We start from the raw sequence: 21,797 nt of genomic DNA, 5'->3' as shown, positions 1-21,797 counted from the left end.
TGTATTAGGGAACTTCAATTATCTTGGGGATCAGAGAATATTTACAACCATGAATTAGTTTTTTGGCAAATTAGCAGTATTTTTATTAGAAATGTCAAATGTAAACAAGTGTTACAAAGGTGCAAAGATTTGGAATGACAGTCAAACTGTAGTTAGTTCCATTGTCAGAATAGCAGCTGTTAAACCACCACAATCTGGAATATTTTCGACCAATCAATCAATCATTATCATTATCATTATGATAAGCATTATTAGCAATGATAATAGTAATTACATACTGGCCAGTACACTGTATTCTCATTGGCTGCTGCTGTTGAAGGTGTGCTGGTAGAAGACATTGGTGTTGGCTGCGTAATCCATAGTTATCTTGGTGCCTAAACTCTGAGCCCCAAGACTGGCACCGCCGAGGGCCGAAGACTGCCGCAAGATCAGGAGGTTGTAGCCACGGAAACGGCCCTTGAACTTGTCAGATGATGCCAATTTATCTAGGACCTCAGTGAACCCTAAACAGAGACAGAGAGAGACATAAAAAATGAGGCTTCTTCTTTACAATGGTTTCATCCAACACTTTCTACTGCGGCACTCGCTTTTCTGAGGGGCCCCAGGGACACTGACCTGGCTTCAAAAAATCCCAGCTCCTCCACACTAAACCCTCACACAGGATGGGCAGGCCGAGGTCGCCACTCAGCAGAGGCTGTAGAGAGCGAAAAATTAAGAGATTTGGAGAAATTCAAATGAGTGAAATCACAGCTATGTACTGCATGTGTGTGTGTCTGGATGTTACCTCTTGTGCTGCGGGTAACACTGCTTCGATGTGTTTTGCCAGGGCTCTCCCTGCCTGAGTGAACACATACCGACACAGAGCGTCCCCGGCCTCCGCGCCTTAAACAAATGACACAGTTTTCAGTTTAATTTACTAATTAATATTTTACTCTCTTTAAACAAAATGAAGCAGGAAGTGATGCACCACCCACCTTCAGCTAGTTTCTTGCAGAAACCAGCAAAGTGTGACTTCCGGAAGTTTCTGTAGAGGTGCGGCAGCATGCCCATCAGATCTGACACCTGGGGTGAATGCCAGGTTTGTGAATGTGCTTCCCTCAGCGCCTCCCTACTCTAACTTGATTTTATATTATTTCATAAATGGAAACATTTTTTAATAAGAGCAGTAAAGTGATTGATTCAGTGACTTCTGTTGCAATCTGACCTGGAAGTATTCCTCCATGGCTTTTCTGACATGGGTGATGTCATGAGGGGGAGTGACCAGGTTGTCTTTGGCATCAAACACCGTCTTCACCGCCAAATGAGCGATCCAGAACCCTGAAAGACACAACACCAATAAAACTGTACATTCTCCAATTTTAAATGCGCAGTGTGTCTGTGTTTGCGTGTTGCCATGGTTACCTGATCCTTCGTCACCCATCATGTGACCCCAGCCTCCACAGCCGATGTGTGAGCCATCAGGATTGACTAACTTGCAGTTAGAGCCGGTCCCTGATATCACTACTACACCTCCTACAAAGGAAAAAAACAAGATGGTCTGAGCTGAGCCGATTTATATCACATGAAAATAACGATGACTGCCTGGATCTCATTAAGCCATAAATGATATCACTTTTCTACAGCCACACCTTAAGAGGGTAAAATATCAACCCTTGCCCTGTTGTGACATGGTTAGGTCATGGTTTCTACTGTATCTTTCAAATGTAAATTTACATCTACAGTAAAATTAGGTGCTAAACAAAACCTGATGTACATATTTACATGGTAAAATTTGTTGAAAATAAAAATATGAGACTGAGATTCAATTTTGTGTAAACACAGCTAACACACACGTCTTTAGCACTTTTTAGTTGAAGTTTTGTGCTGTGGCTTAATTACAATATAAAGCCACAACAGAAAATGGCTAGTTACCATGATCGCTGGCGGTTGCCACGGCGCCAATGGCATCAGTAGTGATGAAGTAGTGCTGGCTGAGACTGGGGAAGCGTTCCTTCATGAGAGCGATAATTCCGTCAATGGCATCCTTTTGCTCCCCTCCACTCAGAGACATACCCTACACACACACACACACACATACACACACACACACACACAGAAAATCAATGTTTATTTCTTTATAAATTACTTTCATTAGAGGTCAATAAAAGCATTTGTGTGTCACGAGTGCAGCTGACCAGTGAGTATAGTGGTGTGTTTGGATCCAGTCCTGCCTCCACCTTGGCTTTCTGGACCATGTCATTGATGGTTTCAATGCATTTATCCACCCCCACCAACTGTATACACACAGACACACACAAAAAATCTTTATGCAATCGGTTTAGTTTATGGGCATTTGAATTGACTACTACCTACTTCTGCTCACCCAGTGGTTGGAGGATGGTCCCTCTGTCTCTGCCAGGACCTTCCCATCTCCTGACACTAAAATGGCCTTGGAGTGGCTCCCTCCACTAGAGACGGGGGGGCAGAGGACAGAGGGGATGAGAAAAACAGAAATCCATGCATCCTGTTCATACCATGGAGGCAATAAGAAAACGTGAAGGAAAACAGATATACATTTGCTGTGATATATAAACTCATATGTGAGAGAACAAGGACACAGAAACTCTTTGTTTTGAAGTGCAAAGAAAAAAGCTTTAAAAAGACAAAATTTCACATCTACATGAAAGAAATGCTGCTAAGTTTATAGTATAGTGATCACGAGACACACAGGCGCACATAACAAAAAGAAGCTTCCTGGTGTCCCAGTCAGAGGGCTGTCAAAGAATCAAACTCCACTACTGGCTCAGCTAATACTCTACATTTCTGTATGGCAACCGCGAGAATACGAATAAAAGCATGCAGCATGCACTAGCATTAACTTATAACTAAACTGAAACAAATGTGAGAAAGTTTTATAGTATATTTTAACTCATTATCACCCTTCTACTCCGCCGAACACTGATGCCATGTCTCGGTTCCTGTTTAGGTCCAGTCAGTCCGGTCAGTGCGAAAACATCGCGAGAACACGCAAATTAGGTTTCCACCTGCAATGCAGACTGATAACCAGTAGATGGCAGTCGTGTTTTGATTTGTATTTTCCTCACGGGTGCAGATATGTTGAAATCACATACAATCTGATGCATCAGCAGAAGTGGTCACAAACGAAAAAGATTAGGAACCACAATTTAATCTTCACAATGTATTCTATTAGTGTATCATATGTTTTTGAATGAAAATATTAAACCTAATAGTAACCAGTAGCTACAGGAGTCAAAGAAAATGTAGAGTAATAAGCATAATTTTCTTTTGAAATGCAGTGTAGTGTAGAAGAAGACTGCAGTCAAAAATGGACATACTCAAGTAAAGTACAAGTAACACTAAACTGCACAAGTGAACAGTACTTGAGTAAATGCACCAAGTTACTTTCCACAATTGTATGTTAGTCACCAATGTTTTTTTATGATGCTATCATGTGACAAAAATTAATAACAGGACAAGAACAGACATTTTTAGTGTTGTGGCCAATTACAAACCCATTGTGAGTCTTGTCTCATTGTCTAAAAATCCATACTCACTGTCAAGGACAACGCTGTTAGAGATCTAGCACCATCGGGTTCTGGGCTGAAAACAGGAACAACATTTTTAAGTGAACTGCCAGCAGGAGGCATCTGCAACACATTAATTTGGGGGCCAGCTTCTCTTGCCAACACAGGCTGCTTACAAAATACTATCATTCCTTGGCAACTCAAAAGTATTTTTGTAGTTGAAGTGGGCCTATATAGAACTACAAATAGTGAGTTCACAGAAATCTGTTGACATAAAGAATTATAACACTCTTCTACGAAGTTTTGAGTCCTGCTGTAAAGACCTACAGTTTATTTAGACTACCAATATACTGTAATCATCACCTGTTGTTCCGTCCATATATTAAGCATATATTTTACTAAAGTGCGTGTGTCAGAGGTGAAACCATCAGAGAAGTTATACAAGAGTGAGGAGGTGGGAGGAGAGGAGCGGTTCGGTGCGCTCACCACGCGCTGCTCACTTCTCCTGCAGCGACTGAGCTGCATCAAGCTCCGTACAGTTACTACAATAACAGATGTACTCATATCAAAATAAAAGTACATAATAGGCCACATTATATCAATATCTTTCTTTTACAACATATCCATCCTTAATTTGATGTTATGTATTTTTACTTTAGAACACTGAAAAGTAAAAGAAATATGATTTCCTGATAATTTACCTTCCAATAGGCATTTTAGGGTGTCTTTTTAGATCAATACCACCCTAACCCTCAAATTTAATCCCACTGAGCCTGGACCTTTATCAGGGGAGGGCCTCTATTTGGGATTTGGGGTTGCCTACTATGCACAGTTGGTTATTTGGGCATCTGCAAGGCTGGATGTCCAACAAGGCAACATGGGGAACTGGCCCAGGGCCTCAGACCCTCAAGGGCCCCAAAGGTTTCAGGTTTTTGTGGTAATTTGATTAACTGTAAATAGGTTTGGCAATACATTTTACACTTTATCTGCTAAAAGTACAATGTAAACTGAAATGGCAGGGGCTTTAAGGTACCTGTGAGTTAAAATATAACTAATACAACAAAATAATTATGTCTATTAATTACTAATACTAACATGTAATGCAAAGACTGTGTCTAAAACAGATATCATTAAAGACACACAGTTAAGTTTTTTTTCCACTGGGGCACCATGGGTTAAGTTGGCCTTCACTAATTCTATTAATATATATTCTCTAACTTTAATTTAGTGTCCATGTCATTATTCTTACCAGTTAGAGTAAGTACACACATGTGAAGCACTGCTGAGCTTTGCACCTAAACTGATATTGGTTAATGAGGCCTTTATTGTGGAAAGCTGTAACCGGAAGCTTCATGTTATGTATGAATTGTGACTTTGCACCGGTCCAGCCCTACAGGAGGAGTGAGAAGCGACAGATAGGCGTCCCGCCGACTACATTTAGACATTATTTAACTTTGTCGGGACCACCCAGCCGCTGTTTGGACCTGTTTTATTTCCACCATGACACCGTTAACTGTCCGCCATCGTCACCGTGAACGCATTTTAACGGCTGGGGAGCGGAAGTGAGAGAAGGGGAAGTTGTTTGGGGATAGAGGAAAAATAAACCCCTCAAAGAAGAGATTTTCTTCTGTCAAGTTCAAACCAAATTTCGCCTTTCTGGAGGACGGGGGACCCTGGAGTGTTTGTGGGCATGGACACCCACGTCAAGGAGGGACAACTTTATGTGCAGCATCAAAAGTTTGGAAAGGTAAGTCCAGGGAAAAAAACTGATATTTTGGTGTTACGGTTGTGGCGTTGACAGAAATGACCCTTACAAAAAATAACTGTAGTCAGTGACTCCATAATAAATGTTTTGTGGATGCTATAGTTATAAAAGTAAAACTATAAGACATCATAGAATTATAACAGCAATTTCTTAAACCAGTAGTATACGAGGAACTGAAATATTCCACGAAGCTCTGTAAGGTCAATAAAAACTAGTTAAAATAGGTCTCAGACATACAAAAGCTCTCTGTAGGAGAATTAGAGAACTACTACAGGAAACTATCTACAGCAAGTACATAAAGTCATTTAAAAGTCACTGATGTCCATCATAAACTGTTTAAATCCTTGTAGTAAAGTGTAAAAGTGATGTACAAGGTGGCAGAATTAAAGCATATCATCAGTAACATTATAGAAATGTTTAAGTACCATATGAGACAAATTAAACATGTTAATGTCAGTTTAGGTAAAGATACAAATCCCCATAATAGTATTATCCGTAGGTATTTTATGAAATGTTTTATTCAGAGAGATGGAAGTGTCACATTAAGTGTTGAAAACATATTGAAGTCACGAACAATCTCCTACTCCCAGTTGTAAGCCAGAGAAGAGCATTTAACGTCACTCACAACAATTAAATAGAGCACATATTGGTGCAATTACAGACCAGTCACTATGCCAAGTGTCTTCAAAGGAAAACTTAATGTAGATGTAGATGTAATGAGAGGAAGTTATCGGAGTGTTTCACTGATCTGCCCTTGTTTTGATGTGGTGGTTTGGAGTAAACCTGTAGTGCTTCTGTATGTGTGTGTGTGTGTGTGTGTGTGTGTGTGTGTGTGTGTGTGTGTTAGTGAGTGTGCATGTGAATGTGCTCATGAGCTGGTAAAACCCTGGTGAGCTGGTAAACTTCAGTATATGTAAAAAAAAATTCAAAACCAAAGTGGACTAAAGCGTTTTTTGAGAGTAAATGGTTTGAGAGTGATTGTTGATTGTGTGTGTGCGTGTGTGTGTGTGAGCTAGTGACACTTCACTTCATCAGAGTAGCTAACAGAGCTGCATGATGAAAGCTGTAATATTTTTATCACTGTTGCAAGATGACTTTCCATAACAAACACAACAAAAGGCTGCAAAATCAGACCAGCAGAGACTCGTAGAGCTGGAAAGTTGAGACAGATCTTTCACATAGGTGACAGACATGTTTCCACTTCATCTCAGCTGCATATGCTACTTTTCATCATTGCAAACGCTGTCAACAAGCCACCTTTATGTCATCTCTGACTCTATGTGATCACTCATTTGAGTGTATTTATCACATGGGCAGGACTGGACACTGGTAGATGACAGTGATAACACCTGTGTGTGTGTTTTATGTCAGTCCTTAGCCTCCATGCAACCTTGCCTTTAGTTTCAGAGCACTGCGCAATAAGAACTCATTTACTCCTTCAGATTTGTAAAGGGGGTCTTTGTCTCTCCGCCTCTATCTGGTCATATGACATCGACCAACAAAACTTTCTGGCCCTACTTCCTGCCCTGAAATCACCACTCCACAATAGATATTCATACTCCCAAAACCCACTTTCAATGCCTTTTATAAACTGTTTACAATAGAAAAAGAACAAACAAAACCTCCACATTTGTAAAAATAACGTTATCTTTGCACAAGGGAAATAAAGGCGCCCAGACGTGGATGAAAACATATCAGAGTAGAAAATGAATAGAACAGGAAGCTGAGTGTTGGCTGATCTGTAGTGTTGAAACTGGTGTGAGGTTAGCATGGTGAATTATGCAATCGTTAGCGCTGTCAGTGGACATACACATTCACACATTAAACTCGTTCCCATGTGCATGTTCGGAAAATGTGACTCAAGAGCGCAGCAGCAACATCCGACCAAGGATTCTGTTTCTGTTTGTAGCTGCTGTTTTACAACATGTCAAGTACTGGCCATTACAGAGTTATTACAACAGGCTGTGAAGAAGTAAACCACCAAGCTGCATCTGTGTCTACAGTCCATACAAGAAGTTATTAAACTATCTCTATGAGAGCTGACATGATTAATAAATTAAATTTAGTTTAAATTTAGTTCATCATCAATTGTGTTAACTTTTTTTTTTATGCCCCTGTTTGGACGCTCTCAGCCCAGTTTGGGAAACACTGTATGAGGTGATTGACATAAAAATCAACTGACAACAATTTGAAAAATGATTAAAACTGTCCAGCATTTCTATGTTCCAGCTTCTACAATGTGCAGATTTGCAGTATTTTATCTCATATCACTATAAACTGAATCCCTTTGTTTTTTAAAGTCAGTTAAAAAAAAAGCAAGAATTTAGGAGATGATGGTGATAATGAGCAGAGTGGTAACAGGAAATGAAGAGAGAGGTGAGAGATCTCAGACCTTTAGGCAACCAGTGCAACCCAAACATCCACAGTAGCCATTAGATGCAGCCGTAGCCTGTATCTGCACTAAGTAATCACACTATAATCACAGTTTGCACACTAATATATTCATTGCAAATAGTCATTAATTAAAAAATAGATTAAAGTCTATGCAGCAGAGAGAGACATCCTGACTGCCTCTTGTATGGGTCAAAAAGCACTGGATCCCACATTTCCCATAATGCAACTCCACATCGTCTTCGGTCAGACTAAATGTCCACTTCTCTCAAACTCCACGCGTTAATTTTCTATCGCAGGTTTTCTGTTGAAAATGAAAATGAAAATGACGACAACCCTGATGATGCCGTCTTAAAAACACAGTCAGAGCCGTGTTAGACGTCATAAACCTGCTCGAACAGGCTGTGAGCGATTCTCCTCGTCACACGTAAACTGAACTTCATGTGCCAAACTGGTGAGGTGCCCCTTTAATCTGAGAAAGTTGAAAAGTTAGAAGCAGTTTCACCAAGGTGTCCCAGACTCCTCTCAAACACTCCTGCAGGACACAGACCAAAACATATTTGCTTCCTCCTGCGATTTTTGACGCACACTACATTTCAAAGGTATTCACAACATCCGAAAGCATGACTGTCTCAATCGCAATCACATCTGAACATTGTTGATGTGTAAAGCATGACAAATATTTGGGCTGATGTGGATGCTGGGCTGCTTTCTAAACTGCAGTGGAGATGTTTAAGAAAACATTAGACGTGGTGATATACTGTGATAAAGCTAGAAGAAAGAGTCCTACACTTTCTGCTGGTGTAATTAGTTTTGACATCTGCAGCTACCGTTTGATTTCATCTTGTGGCTAAAACATGTGCAGCAGAGAGATTGTGCGAGATTTAGAGCAAAAACATCTGTCTGTATGTGCATGTGCGTGCCTGCCACACATATTCAGATGCAAGATGCTTGAACCTGCAGTTTACAGTTCACCTGCACCCTGCAGAAACAAAAAGCCTCTAGCCAGGTGTTGATGTTTTCACTGGCTCTGTGTGGGGAAGGTACTGCAGACGATCCCTCATCAGCACTTAAGACACCTTCAGCCGGGACTTAACCAGACGGGGTGTGTCAGGATAAAGTAGTATTACACTCCCTGAGGCTGCTAGATTTACACCACAGTGTTTCATGTCTAAATTAATAATTGCCTAATGGATTAATGGGATTGGGTGTCAGAGCTTCTTTTCTTTTCATCTCTTCAAAACAGACAGTGTCTCAGATGCTAAGTCATATTTCTGAGAAAAGAACTACCATGTCATTTGTAATATGAAGAACTCACTATTTATGAAGAAGATACTACATAGGAAAGTGTCTAATTCTCTATATATACTCTGCAGTCGATGTGTTTCCAGGAAGAATGGTATATTGGATATTATACTACTATAATATTATACTATTACTATAATAACAAGCATTCATTTTCAGTTGTAGTGTTGTGTCCATAGCCACTTATTATTGACCTTTTCCCCTCATGTGAGTCACTAGTTAATCTAACTTTGCACATTACTTTATTCACAATAATTGCCATCTCCTTGTAATTGCACTAATATGTGATCCGTTAAGACGACATAGTCGCTGTGGTCTGAATACATGGGTAAAGTTTCTGTGGTGTTGGTGATATAATTCCAGAGAAACAAAGAAAAAGAAGTCAACTGGAGAATTGAAGCTGTAACAGAGGCGGTTTTACAGTAAGACTAGTGGTGCACACAGAGAACAATCGATCCTATTGTGAGCATGTCTTTATAGACCATAGGGTGATTTTCTGCTGTTGCGTGATCAACGGATAATGAAGCATTTAATATTTTCACAAGCGAGTCTGTCTGATCTCAGTGCAGGGTTGGTCCCTCTCCTCTAAGTCAGTGCAGACATTAGAACATTTCAATACTGTTGGTTATCATTTAGATTCTATTGATTGTGTTTCCTATACTGCTTATCATTTCCTGTTCTTATCAAGCCTGATTTCCATTTTCCATTATTCAAGCGAGAAAAGAAACAAACATATGTTTTTTTTTTTTACTCAAGTTGGACATGACTTTCTCCATTGCAATTATTTTTAGACAGTGGTTACATTTTGCTGTATGATGACTTGACAAGCTTACCCACATCTATGAGTGCTAGCTGTTGTGAGCAGTACTGTGAACACTACACAGTACGTGTTGACTATTTGCATGTGGAAATGCAGATAACTATGATGTGCGTGAATTAATCCTTCAAACTCAAAGATAACTAAGATGCATTACAATCTATATTTTTAACATAAAGGACAGTAGATCAAGCTCTTTAGTTCAATGAGAACAACTTTCTCTAGCCTTTGTTCCAGGTAGAGCTGAAATGAGTTGATCAACAGAAAACGAGTTGGCAACAAATTTGATGATGATTAATGGTAACTAATCACTGGTTCCTGCTTCTCAGATGTTAATGCTTGTTGTTCACTCCTCTAAACCGAGTATCTGTGGGGTTTCAGACTGTTGGTTAAACAAAATAAACTTTTTCAATATGATAAAATGATCGGGAAATCAATCAAAATCAAATCATCAGTAATCACATATTAGTTGTTTTTAACTGTGTGTGCAGTTTGGGTTAAACTCAGAATGTAACACAGGTTCCAGTCTCATGGACATCATCATCCCTCCGCACTCACTGTATGTGCAACACCTGCACAATAGTACTTTGATTGTATAAAAAATGTGGCATATTTTTAAAGATGATAATCTCAAATTAAGTTAAATGAAGTGGATTTTTCTTTTGATAGACTTGGTAAATTTAAGCCTCATTACTGTAGTTTCAAAGTTGTTTCATTCATATTTAAGCTCAGTCTCAGTTTTGGTTAATTGGTTTCAGTTAGTCAAAAAAAAGTCTAAAAACTACTAAGTGTACATTTTACTTTACTCCACTCTACTACTAGCTTTCTACTGCTGTCCTCGCTGGGAGTCCTGACATGTTTGAAAGTTTTATTTTGTAGACACAGCAGAGGATGGAGGTTAGAGCAGCAGAGCTCTGGTCAAAGCAGCCGTCTACCTCTCTCTCTCTCTCTCTCTCTTTCACACGCCCACTTTTCTCCCTCATTCCTTCTCTCCTCCGCTTAAATACACATTACACACACATACACGGTCATACAGATTCCCTCTGTTTTCCTTTAACACACACTAATGAGAACAGACATGCTCGGATACACATGCACGCACGCACGCACGCACGCACGCACAGATAATCACACATATTACTCCTGCATGTGTCATTGAGGTTTGTCTGTGGCCAGTGGGAACATGGTTGAGTGGTTTAGTTAAATAGCATCATGACAGAGAGGATTCTGTGTTTGAGCAGTGACGATGAATGTGGATAAGTGTGTCCATCCGTCAGACATGCTGCATTCAAACACATAGATACATATTGCTATAATATTATAATATTTAAGTTACAGGTACTATCATGACTTAAGTCCTTACAACAGCAGCCTCCTGCTGCAGTGTCATGGTGCATGTGTTGTGTCAATGCACGGTTACGTATTTGAGCAAACGCATGAACTCGAAGGGAGGAGTCAAATTCTATGGTAATTTAATCTTATTCTGAAATACGTAACAATATCTCAAAATAACACGACGAGAATAGATTGCAAAATGAAAATGTGATGTAAATGCATAAACAAATGAACATGCTGACAATCGTATGAAAAGCAAAACAACTTTGAAGACATGACAGAATCAGTATCGCCATTTTTGTTTGTAGAAAATGAATTCAGAAGAAAGTCAAACCACCACTATGTCACCGTCAGTGTTGAAAGGCAGGAAGAGCAAATGCAGCTAGCCTGAAGGCCTGTAATGTTTTTTCAAAACCCTACTGGATGATGCAAGACGGACGTCATTTTCTTGTATTTGCATTCCTTCGGCATTATATAAAACTTCCAAGTATATAAAAAAATATGCATGGGAGCCATAGTGTGTTACACTTGCTCAAGGGCACTCAAGTCCGATGTCAATGCCTTTAATGTCTGACACTAGACAAATTAGATTACATTAACTTTATTAAACCCACAACTGGGAAATTCATTTGTGGGACACTTAGAGTAAGTCACTAAGAAGCTGTTAAAAAAAAAAAAAAAAAAACTCATAATGAATGTAAAGCAATGTTGAACTGTCTGTCATTCTTTTAGCTTTTTTGCTTTCCTTAATAATGTCTTTTTTTTAGATGCACATATAGTCCAATATGACAGCGACACTGAAGGCTGTGTATTGTTTTAGCAGTGAAAAGGAGAAACACAAGCGCACACACATGCACTTGTATCATTGCCGACTGAACAGGCAGGACATCAGTGAGGAAGTTTCTCTCCCTCTCTTGTCATGATCCTTTTTGCATAATTTCCACTCTGTATTAGTGTATGATAACAGTCTTTTGCCTTATATGGAGCAGCAGGTTCACATGCAGGAACACACACACACACACACACACACACACACACACACACACACACACACACACACACACGTAAGGACCATATTGCAACAGGGGTTAGTGCTTTACACCCTGTAAGTGTACACTGCACAATTACGTTACTCTGTTGACTGAATAGAGTCTGCATGTATGCGTGCATGCACTTGTGCACAGCAACAGATGGTCCAGAACGGACCATGGGAATATTAAAAACAATCCAAACAGTTGCACGTACACATCTGTACATACACGCAAAATACTGAGACACACCTGGACGCAGAAGAAGGAAGCAGAGAAAAATCCCGCGTGATGACAGGCCCACGCATTTCCTGTCCTTTCTGGCAGTTGGTGTGTGTTTAAAATTGATGAAGCTGGCTGTCAGGCATGGATGAGCTTCTGTTCTAGTCTTTTCATGTCATTTCTGCTTTTCTAGTTACTGTGACGTGTAGAAATTATCACACAGCTTTTGCAGTGTATTAACAAATGAGGGTTAGATATATGATTGTGCAGCATATACACCCCATGGCTACAGTTATATCAGGCCCATCATGCAAATACCGTAATTACACCTTCAAATTGAATCACTTGACTCATGTTTTTTGCTGTGGATGATGGTGGTGAGCTAATGTGTTGTTAGAGTTCATCCAGTTCATCAGCGGTGGAAAGTAAAAATATATATTCATTTAAGTACTGTACATATAGGGATAATTCTTGTGTCTTGAGTATTTTTATTTAATGCTAGTTTTTACTTCTACTGCTCTACAGCTCAGAGGGAAATATTCCACTTTTTAGTCTGCTACATTTATTTGACAGCTGCAGACTAAGATTTTACAAACAAAACACAGCACCAGCTCCAAAAAAATGATTTTCATAGATGAAGCAACAGAACTGTATTTCTTTATTCCCCTATTGATTCTTGACGTAAAAGATCTGAATGCCGCCTTTAACACTGACAGGGCCGATGTTTGCTGTTAGAGCTTGACCAATATATTGGCAGGCTGACATAACTGTCCAGTTCAGCCAGTTTATTTTGGCAGATATGCAAATAGGAACTCATCTTTTTATAGGCTGTATGTTTATGGATTTCAGGATTTAGATATGTTTGTTGTGTTAGATTTATTCATACCATTTATAAGAATTGGATTTGGAGTGAAGTTAACTGTTAGAATTTAATCACCATCACACTACAATACTTAATTGTAAAGTTTGTGGGGCCTTTTCACAGAAGATATGTTGACAACAAATATCCATACTGATATCAGCCTGAAAAGTCTCATATCTATTGGGCTGCAGTTCGTTGATTTTACAGTGGACACACAGATCCTATCAGCTGCTTGTAGGTCACTTTCAGACAGACTGGACCAAAAAAGAAAAGCTCACTGATCAGGGAGCATTTGAGGACCTGTAGTTGTTGTTGTTGTTGTTGTTGTTCTTCCGTTAGCTGGATTTTCCCTGCTGCTTCAGGGACTTTCAAACTGCTGACCTTCCTGTCACAGGCTCAGCTCTCTGACCGTCAGGCAGATTCTGCTCCGCTCACTGAATGTAGGGGAAAACACACACACACTGAAGAAATATAGCTGAGATGAGGCATTGTGATGTGGGGCAGCAAAACAACACACACACACACACACACACACACACACGTATGTCCACATGGTACATGGGATGATGGGGACTTACCAAATAAGTTCACTTCTTTTGTCTCATATAGTTTTACCATAATCACATGTAAACTAGTTTCTGTAGTGATTGTACATTGTCTCACATGTGGCGTGTGTGTCATCATGTCCATTGTTAGCACTGAACATCTGGAGTCTAACACACACTTGCTGTGCGACTTATTGTTCAGTATAGTGTGTCATGTTGTTTGGTCATGTCCGTGTTTGTTCCCTGAGGAGGAAGAGCTCATTGTTAGCTCTTCCTCCTCACTGCTATCACCTAGTTTGGAGCAGGTCATATTTTTAACCTGTTAAGGACCAGACGCCTAAAAGAAAAAAATCTCACCTCCATTTTTTTCATTCACAAAACCTCAAACAACACATATGGTTACTTGAAAATAACTCCTTGAGATGCGTTCGACATCCTAAACCAGTGATCTAACAGAATGAGGTGTATGTGATTCAGGTTTATCTGAATCAGATCATTTGAATTTAACCTTTAAAATCCCGAATATAATCTGTAATTGCTCACAGGGGTGTGTATTTTGTGGTTCTGTCTGGTCTTGGGTGCAGATGAGTACCAGGTTTAGTTGTTGCACTAAACTTTCCCTTATTTGGATCAAATTGTAAAAACCAGACCAGTGCGTGTTTTGATTTTGAGGGGAAATGGTTCTTTTCTAGGTGACTAATGCTGTAACCGTGGTCCGCTGCTGCTGATTGAATGTAGAGGAAATGATGGTGTGTGCAACAGATCTGAGTCAAACTGCAGTAGATTTATCACCACATGCCTCCTACGTGAAGCCTCAGTCAGCAGAGTAGAGGCAGGAGAAAGACCCGGAAGTATCGTTTTGACTCATATCTTCTGCTGACTTCAAACGTTACCATTTTCTTTTCTCTCCTCATCAAGATTTGATTATTTGTGGCCAACTCTACATTTTAACTTTTCCTTGTTGCTCTCTGACAAACCACATGCAAAATGTCAGGGTAGAGAATCACATTTTCTGTTTCATGTTTCTGTTTTCAGCCTCCTCTTTTTCCTGTCCTCCTCTTCCAGCCTTCGCTCGCAGTTTTTTCTACTTTCAGTTTTAGTTTAAATTCAGAAATACCATTGTGACCATTTGCAAATGGGTGTGAAACCTCTCGTTTTTGATTTCTAATGGCCGTTATCAACGCTCGCAGACCAAATCGCTCTGGACGCAATTGGATAGATCTATAACCAATCAAACGTGACATAGCGCAGAGTAGTAGTTTAACTGACCTCTCCACATCAGCGCCAGCCATCTTGGTTGTTAATGAAAATGCCTCAGCGACGCTGCTCTGTCAGTCATCATATCAAACCCGGCCCAGTTTAGATAAATGTTTGTGACCTGTCTCCGGACAGCTGGACATCTGTCTGAACAGGACGGGGGGCCAGACCGATCTGTGGGAGTGAATAAACATAAATGTACTTATTGAGCTGGTTTCCAGGCTCTTAACACATCTGTAGGTGGAACAAAAATGCTTGTTGCTATTCACACAACAGAAATGAATACATAAGAATAAAAGATAGAAAAGTTCAAAAGGAAGTAAAAATAGGAAAACATTACAGATTATGCTCTTGATATCTGAAAATTAAAAACTTAAAAAAATCATTTTGACAAAGACAGATTTTCATACATTATAATATCTTACATGCATTTTTTTTCTATATCACAAACTGAAAAAAATTAATTAAGTTTTAACTAAGTTAAATATTGATCAGTATGATCACCTTATAAAGTTGATTGGGTCAACCTGTTGCCTATTTACACATTATGCAGTGCAACATTAGCATTCATTCATAGTTGTGTGTCTGCCCACCTGTATTTACCCTTCTTTTAGCTCCGCTTTTGGTCTCCACCAACTGAAAAATCTGTGTCTTTAGCTGCTAAATTCACCAGCTAGTTGAGAACCAGTGTTGTTTGGGCAGCTGCCTGCAACACATAAATGAGTAATGACACTGAACCACAACATTACGACTGTAGGCTGTAAAACCAAAACAATAGGCTGAAAGATGCTAAAATGCTCCATAGAGATGAGGGTAACTGACACCTTTCACATTACACATATTCTGTACTAGTATGAAAAATGTTAGCCATTGTAACATTTATTTATTTTTCCCCTGTTAGAAATGGAAGAAGAACTGGTTTGTCCTGTACCCCGCCAGCCAAAATGGCATCGCCCGCCTCGAATTCTACGACTCACCTTCGGGCGGAGGTGGCGGAGTCGGTGGAGGCACGGGAAGCGGGTCCAATGAGAAAACCAGGAAGCTGGACAAGAAGATCATACGCTTGTCTGAGTGCATTTCCATCCTGCCGGCGATGACGGAGAGCTGTCCCAAAGACAACATGTCAGCGTTCTGCGTGGAAACCAATGACAAGACCCACGTGTTTGCTGCAGAGAAGAACGCCACCAAAGACTGGATGGATATCATGTGTGACATCGCTTTTCAGGTATCTCCACACTTTTCCTCTCTTTAAACTTTCAGGTATGAGGATAGTGTGTCACACCAAACACGGTGGCCAATGCCACAGTGTGTACAGTGTGTTTGCTTTATGATTCAGTGACTAAAACATGGGTGGATGTTTGAGGTTTCTTAAGTGCAAGCTTTCATTGGGTGTGTGTGTTTTTTGGTCTATCTACAAAGTATTTTTCGTGCTCTCACTCTCTCTGCTCTGTGGTCTTTTTGTCTATTGAAACAAAGAAATACAATAATCTTATTTTGGTAAGAAAAAAACTGAAGAACTGCTGCTTTCAATGAAGTTTTCAGCTGGGATTGACGTTTAATTCTCTGTGTTCGCATGTGTGTATCTGTCCTCAAAAATTTTCCCACATGTCCCTGGAGTCTCAATGCAGGCCATAACTTCTATTGCGTGCACTTACACACATTCACATGAACATAACACACATTTGCAGAGAGGAAGCCAGAGGGAGTTTCCAGGAGGAGGACTCCATCCGCTTCACTCTCTGTGGCACAGAGACACAACTCTTTATTTCACTCACTATCTCTCTTTGGGTCTACTCTGTCCTTTTAGTGGTAATACTGGAGGGAGCAAACTCCTTCATGTAATGTGAAGAATACAAATTATTTACTACTAATACTGATTCTGTCTCAGATGGTTGATTGTCAGTTTCTCTGTGTGTCTGTGTCCAAAGGGAGGGGGTGGCAGCAGCTGTACTGCTGCAGACTCAAATGGAGGAGCCCAGGACCTGAAGATGTCTGAAAACCTCATCTACTACTCCAGAGAGGAAGGTAAGGACACAGAACAGTCTAGTCTTACATCATTTTAAGATCTCAAGAAAATGTTGCAGTGCAGAAGATAATTTTGATTATCTTCCCCTTGCAAGTGAACGAGTTCTGGGTGAGCATTCAGCGTACTGAGGCGTCGGAGCGCTGCGGACTGGTGGGCAACTACTGGCTGAAAGCTGAAAATGATGTCTTGATCTTGAAGGAGCCAAAGACCAAGAGGAATATCCTGGTGTGGCCCTACAAGCTGCTGAGGAGATATGGGAGAGACCGGGTGGGTGTCTGATGCACTGGTAAACCCTGTGCTGATGGGAAATGACAATGTCTCTTCTTCAGGGATCAGAAATGACTGATGAGACCTGAAAACAAATTCAGGCAGGGGAAGTGCGGTGTGTTAAATTTAAGCCCAGACTGCAACGGTTGATGATACTTAGGAAGTGCAGAAATTACTTTTTAATAATGGTGCGTGCGTGTGGTCAGAGCCTCAGTGTCAGAGATATTTCGTTTTACAGTCTGTGGTTTTTTTGTCGCTTGAAAGCTTGAGTCGAGGATCTAAAAATGACTGATGACCTTTAAAGAGGATGTTGAGTTTATCTACATGTGATGTTTATTTATGCATTTGTCAAGACTGATACTAACTTGATCATATGCACAGGCAAGAAGATATAACTTCTTTCATCTGTGTATGTGTATTGAATTGAAATGAACGGAAATGGAAAGCAGTGAAGCAATACAATATATATATATTGTATTGCTTCACTGCTTTCCATTTCCATATATATATATATATATACACTGACAAAACTGAAAAGTTCAGTGGAAAAAAGAAGCAAGCGTTTCTTTAACGCCAAGAAAAATGATAAATGAGCGATGACTGGGAAAGAGTGGAGGAACTTCTGCGACTAGCTTCCATTACTTCAGCCCCATTTTGGCCTTTCAGACACCTCTGTATATATTTATTTAGTCACACGGACTTGGACACGTATCCAGCACTGTTAACTTTTCCTTATTTTGTCCCTCACTCCGTTTCTAACCATTTCCTTTTTCCTTCTTTGCGTCTTTCTTCAGGTGATGTTTTCTTTCGAGGCGGGTCGGCGCTGCGACTCGGGCCCCGGCAACTTCACCTTTGAGACCAAGCAAGGCAACGAGATCTTCATGCTGGTGGACCAGGCCATCCAGTCGCAGAAGGCTCTGGTTGAGGAGCGCCACCTCAGCTGCCCCTTCAACTTCGACGCCGACTGCCCTGCGTCGCTGCAGCACATACGCAACCCTGGCGGCATGACGGCAAGTGGTGACAGCAGCAGCAGCAGCAGTCGGGAGGCAGATGGCGATTCAGGCGGCAGCAAACCGGGGTCTGCTGATGGGGTGCTTGGGAAGAGAGAGGGCGGAGACGGAGGAGGAGGAGGAGGAGGAGGAGGAGGAGGAGGAGGAGGAGGAAGAGGGCAAGTAGGTGGAACAGCAGGAGGACTTAAAGGCAGGAGTTTACCAGAGCCACCAGCCATGTTGGCGGTTTTGGTAGGAGGAGGGTCTCCAAGAGGGCAGGCATCAGCAAAAGGTCTTTCCTCAGCTGATGAACAAGCAGGTCTTTATTCTGAACCAGCTGACTCGGTCCGCCTGCCTCTGCACAGCGCTGACTGCCTCTACTCCGACCCGGTGGACAGCATCAAGGGCCAGAACCAATCCAGCAACCCATCCAGCCCTCCAGTGCCCACCCCACGCCTCCGACCAGTAGGAGATGAGTCCTCAACAGGTGGTGTCCAAGGGGATCAGCACCACGCAGGCACCAATCACAGGAAGCCACCAGACCTGTACTCGCATGTGTACGACCGGATCAGCCTGGAGCTGAACCAGAAAACAAGCGCTCTGAGTCTCAACGGGGCTGCAGGGGGAGGAAGAGGGGGAGGAAGAGGAGTGAACAATAACAGGCGGCCCCCAGGAGGCCAAGCAGAGGGGGCTTCATCACCTCCTGGTCCTCCTCCAGAGCACATATATGATGAACCAGAGGGTTGCGCCAAAGGAAGCACAAGCTTGCCTGCTAGTTTAGGGATGACCATTTACGACGAGGCCCGTTTGGAGGTGGGGGCCCCGTCAGGACTGGAGGGGAATTACAGCACCCCTTCCCACGGGAAGCCTGCGGAGTCCCACAGACACTCTCCTCCGCAGCTCGGACCAATCCGTGGCACTCTGTATCCTCCAGCTCCAAGGGGGCCCAAACCGGTTACTGCTCCCAAACCGGGCAGGGGCATTTTTGGTCGGAAGGAGCCGGTGCCACTGCCCCCTGGGAAACATGGAGGTCCTGGCAGTAATGTGAACAACAACAACAACATTTGGGGTGGAGGAGGAGGAGAAGGAGAGGAGAGGGAGCTGTACAGCAAAGTGTCTAAACAGAAGCCCCTGCCCACTAATTTGTGGTATAGCCAACACCACCAGCAGCTGAGATCACCAGATATCATCTATGACAACTTGGGAGATATTTGACGTTTTAATTCTACATGGACTGGAATGAAACGTTTACTGCCTTTTTTAAAAAGAGGAGAGAAAGATGAAGCTGATAAGCAAACCTTTGGTCGACGCCTTTATTCTTGGAGTTTTTGTGAGGACTGAACACATTTTCTCTTTTCCATCTGTGGACTGGAATAATTATTTGAGACAGTGGATTCATTTGGAGTGGATTAGCTCACAGCTATGAGAAAACCACATTATGACTGAGTTTTGTGCAACTATTGTAGGGCCACCCTCTGTGTGTGTGTGTGTGTGTGTGTGGATTTGAGAAAGAGAGAGTGAGTGTTTGCATGGTCAAACCCATAATTGGTGTACCAAGCCACAGTGTGGTTGGAGCCAGGCACTTCACTTGAACACACACACACACACACACACACACAGAAACGGTATGGATTTGCCAAAAGGAGCTGGGCCTACAGGCTTCACTTTAACAAGCTGAGAGAGCGGCTTGGCTCCTCTTTTCTAAAAGTCTGCCATGCTTATGAAGTGACTGGGAAACATGTCTTTGCACTGCTGCTTTTCAGTTTCTCTGCAATATGAGACAATGTGACAATGAGGAGTTATTGTTTGACTGGTGTGGAGTATCTTTGGTTTCTAGGAGTTTACCAAAACAAACTGGAATTTTTCTGTTTATGTTTTCTGGACTGATTGATTATCTTTATCCAAGCAAAACAGGGAGATATACATTTTCAGCCCAGGACACTAATATGCAACATGGTTGCATTTTAGGATCCACTAAATGGAAAAACATTGTTGCTACTGTTTTGATGTAAGCATGAAAAGTGGGACTTAAAGACCCCATCTGGGTCTTGGAAACAGACATACGTGGCTCATGAAGGGGCTATAGGGTCACAAGGTCCTCATGGGGCCACTGAATTACCTGCACAAGATAATATTATTGAATCCTTTGTCTCTATGTACAGATAAACTAAATATCAAACTAATCAATCCCCTTCAATGTGTCAAGACTGTATGTGTGTGTATGTGTCACAAACAGCTGTGCTGTCTGTAATTATAACTAATAATAAATATGGCTCAGAAAACAAAACAAAGATTTCTCAATAGTGGATCTGTAAAGAGGAGAACTCTGCTAAATGCTGCATCACTACTTCCTCTCTGTGTGTTTGTCTCATCATGACCCAATCAGACACAGTTTTTTGCGTTTAAAAGACTTCTGTTCTGTTCTGTTCTGGACTAAATGGGACAGTAAAACAGTCTGACCTCATCCTCCACCTCCCTCCCTCTGCCACGCTCTGTTTTTGTTGTTTCAGTCGGTTTCCAACCACTTAATCACACCGTTAAAGTTGAGCTGCGAAAACGAAACAAAGACTTTCTTTCTTACTTTCTTACTTCCTTTCTCCCTCTCTGCATTAATTCTGTTGTTCGGTTGCTGTGGCGACAGTTAATGGCGACTGGTTTGTGTCGGACACGCTGTGCATTTTAACTGCAGAGAGATACCGTTAGACGAGGGAGGGAATACAGGATGGAAAGAGGAGGGAAAAAAGGGGAGATAGAAGGAAAAGCTAATTGACATGTTGGAGAACGCAGCAGAGAAAAAGGGGAACATGTGGGTGATTATCCTGAGCTGAGGATGAGGAAGGAGAAAAGAAAGGGACTTAAAGAAGGAGAAAACAGATGAAAAAGATGCTGACATGATGAGTGCTGGCTAGATGGACCTGTCTGTGTCTGGTTGGCTTACAAACAGGTACAGACTGTTCCTTCACTGCTGCTGCTCTTTATCCCCGTCATCCCTATTTATCCCTCTCTTTTTCTGTCTTTATTTCCCCACCTGCTGCTGGAGAACTTTCTGCACAGGAAACTTCTCCAGAAGTGACTGAATTGCAGTTTGAGGGTAAATTTCCTAACTCTGCCCCCCCCACCCCCCACCCTGTTCTTTCAGACAGAGTAGGGGAAGAAAAACAGAGAGAAAAAGAGCGACGACAAACTTCTGTCTTTCTCATTAAACTCCGGATGAACTTATTGAAAAAAAAAAACAAAACATAGGAACAGTGGGGAAAGGGCACGCACACACGCACACACGCACACACGCACACACGCACACACACACACACACACACACAGTAGATGGTACTGTTTTCATGCTCTCAACATTTGCTTCTTGTTATGGTTCAACACTTCCCTGTTGGAATATCCAAAACAAGTTGTTTACACATTTACAGTCAGCCTGTGTGTGTGTGTTTGTGTGTGTGTGTGTGTGTGTGTGT

General features: G+C 41.5%; 2 protein-coding genes across 2 annotated transcripts; one reads left to right on the top strand and one right to left on the bottom strand.

Moving 5' to 3' along the window:
• Positions 1-54: 54 nt before the first annotated feature.
• On the bottom strand, positions 55-3,048 carry nagk (N-acetylglucosamine kinase). Its single transcript, XM_056369856.1, has 10 exons — positions 2,919-3,048; positions 2,363-2,447; positions 2,175-2,273; positions 1,912-2,053; positions 1,402-1,512; positions 1,205-1,317; positions 975-1,062; positions 785-882; positions 616-694; positions 55-503 (listed from the first exon to the last, which is right to left on the bottom strand). The coding sequence occupies exons 1-10, from the start codon at positions 2,945-2,947 to the stop codon at positions 298-300; spliced, it is 1,050 nt and encodes a 349-aa protein (XP_056225831.1). The 5' UTR covers positions 2,948-3,048; the 3' UTR covers positions 55-297.
• A 1,868-nt stretch (positions 3,049-4,916) lies between these two features.
• Positions 4,917-20,620, top strand: dok1b (docking protein 1b). The gene is made up of 5 exons (XM_056369791.1): positions 4,917-5,271; positions 15,953-16,276; positions 16,980-17,076; positions 17,172-17,344; positions 18,139-20,620. Exons 1-5 carry the CDS (start codon positions 5,215-5,217, stop codon positions 19,546-19,548), a joined length of 2,061 nt encoding a protein of 686 aa, XP_056225766.1. The 5' UTR covers positions 4,917-5,214; the 3' UTR covers positions 19,549-20,620.
• The last annotated feature ends 1,177 nt before the right edge of the window (positions 20,621-21,797 follow it).

Source organism: Seriola aureovittata, chromosome 23, assembly GCF_021018895.1.
Source record: "Seriola aureovittata isolate HTS-2021-v1 ecotype China chromosome 23, ASM2101889v1, whole genome shotgun sequence".
In the NCBI taxonomy this organism is placed as follows: domain Eukaryota; kingdom Metazoa; phylum Chordata; class Actinopteri; order Carangiformes; family Carangidae; genus Seriola; species Seriola aureovittata.
The sequence above is the reverse complement of the archived record's forward strand: the minus strand, read 5'-3'. Positions and strand labels throughout refer to the sequence as shown.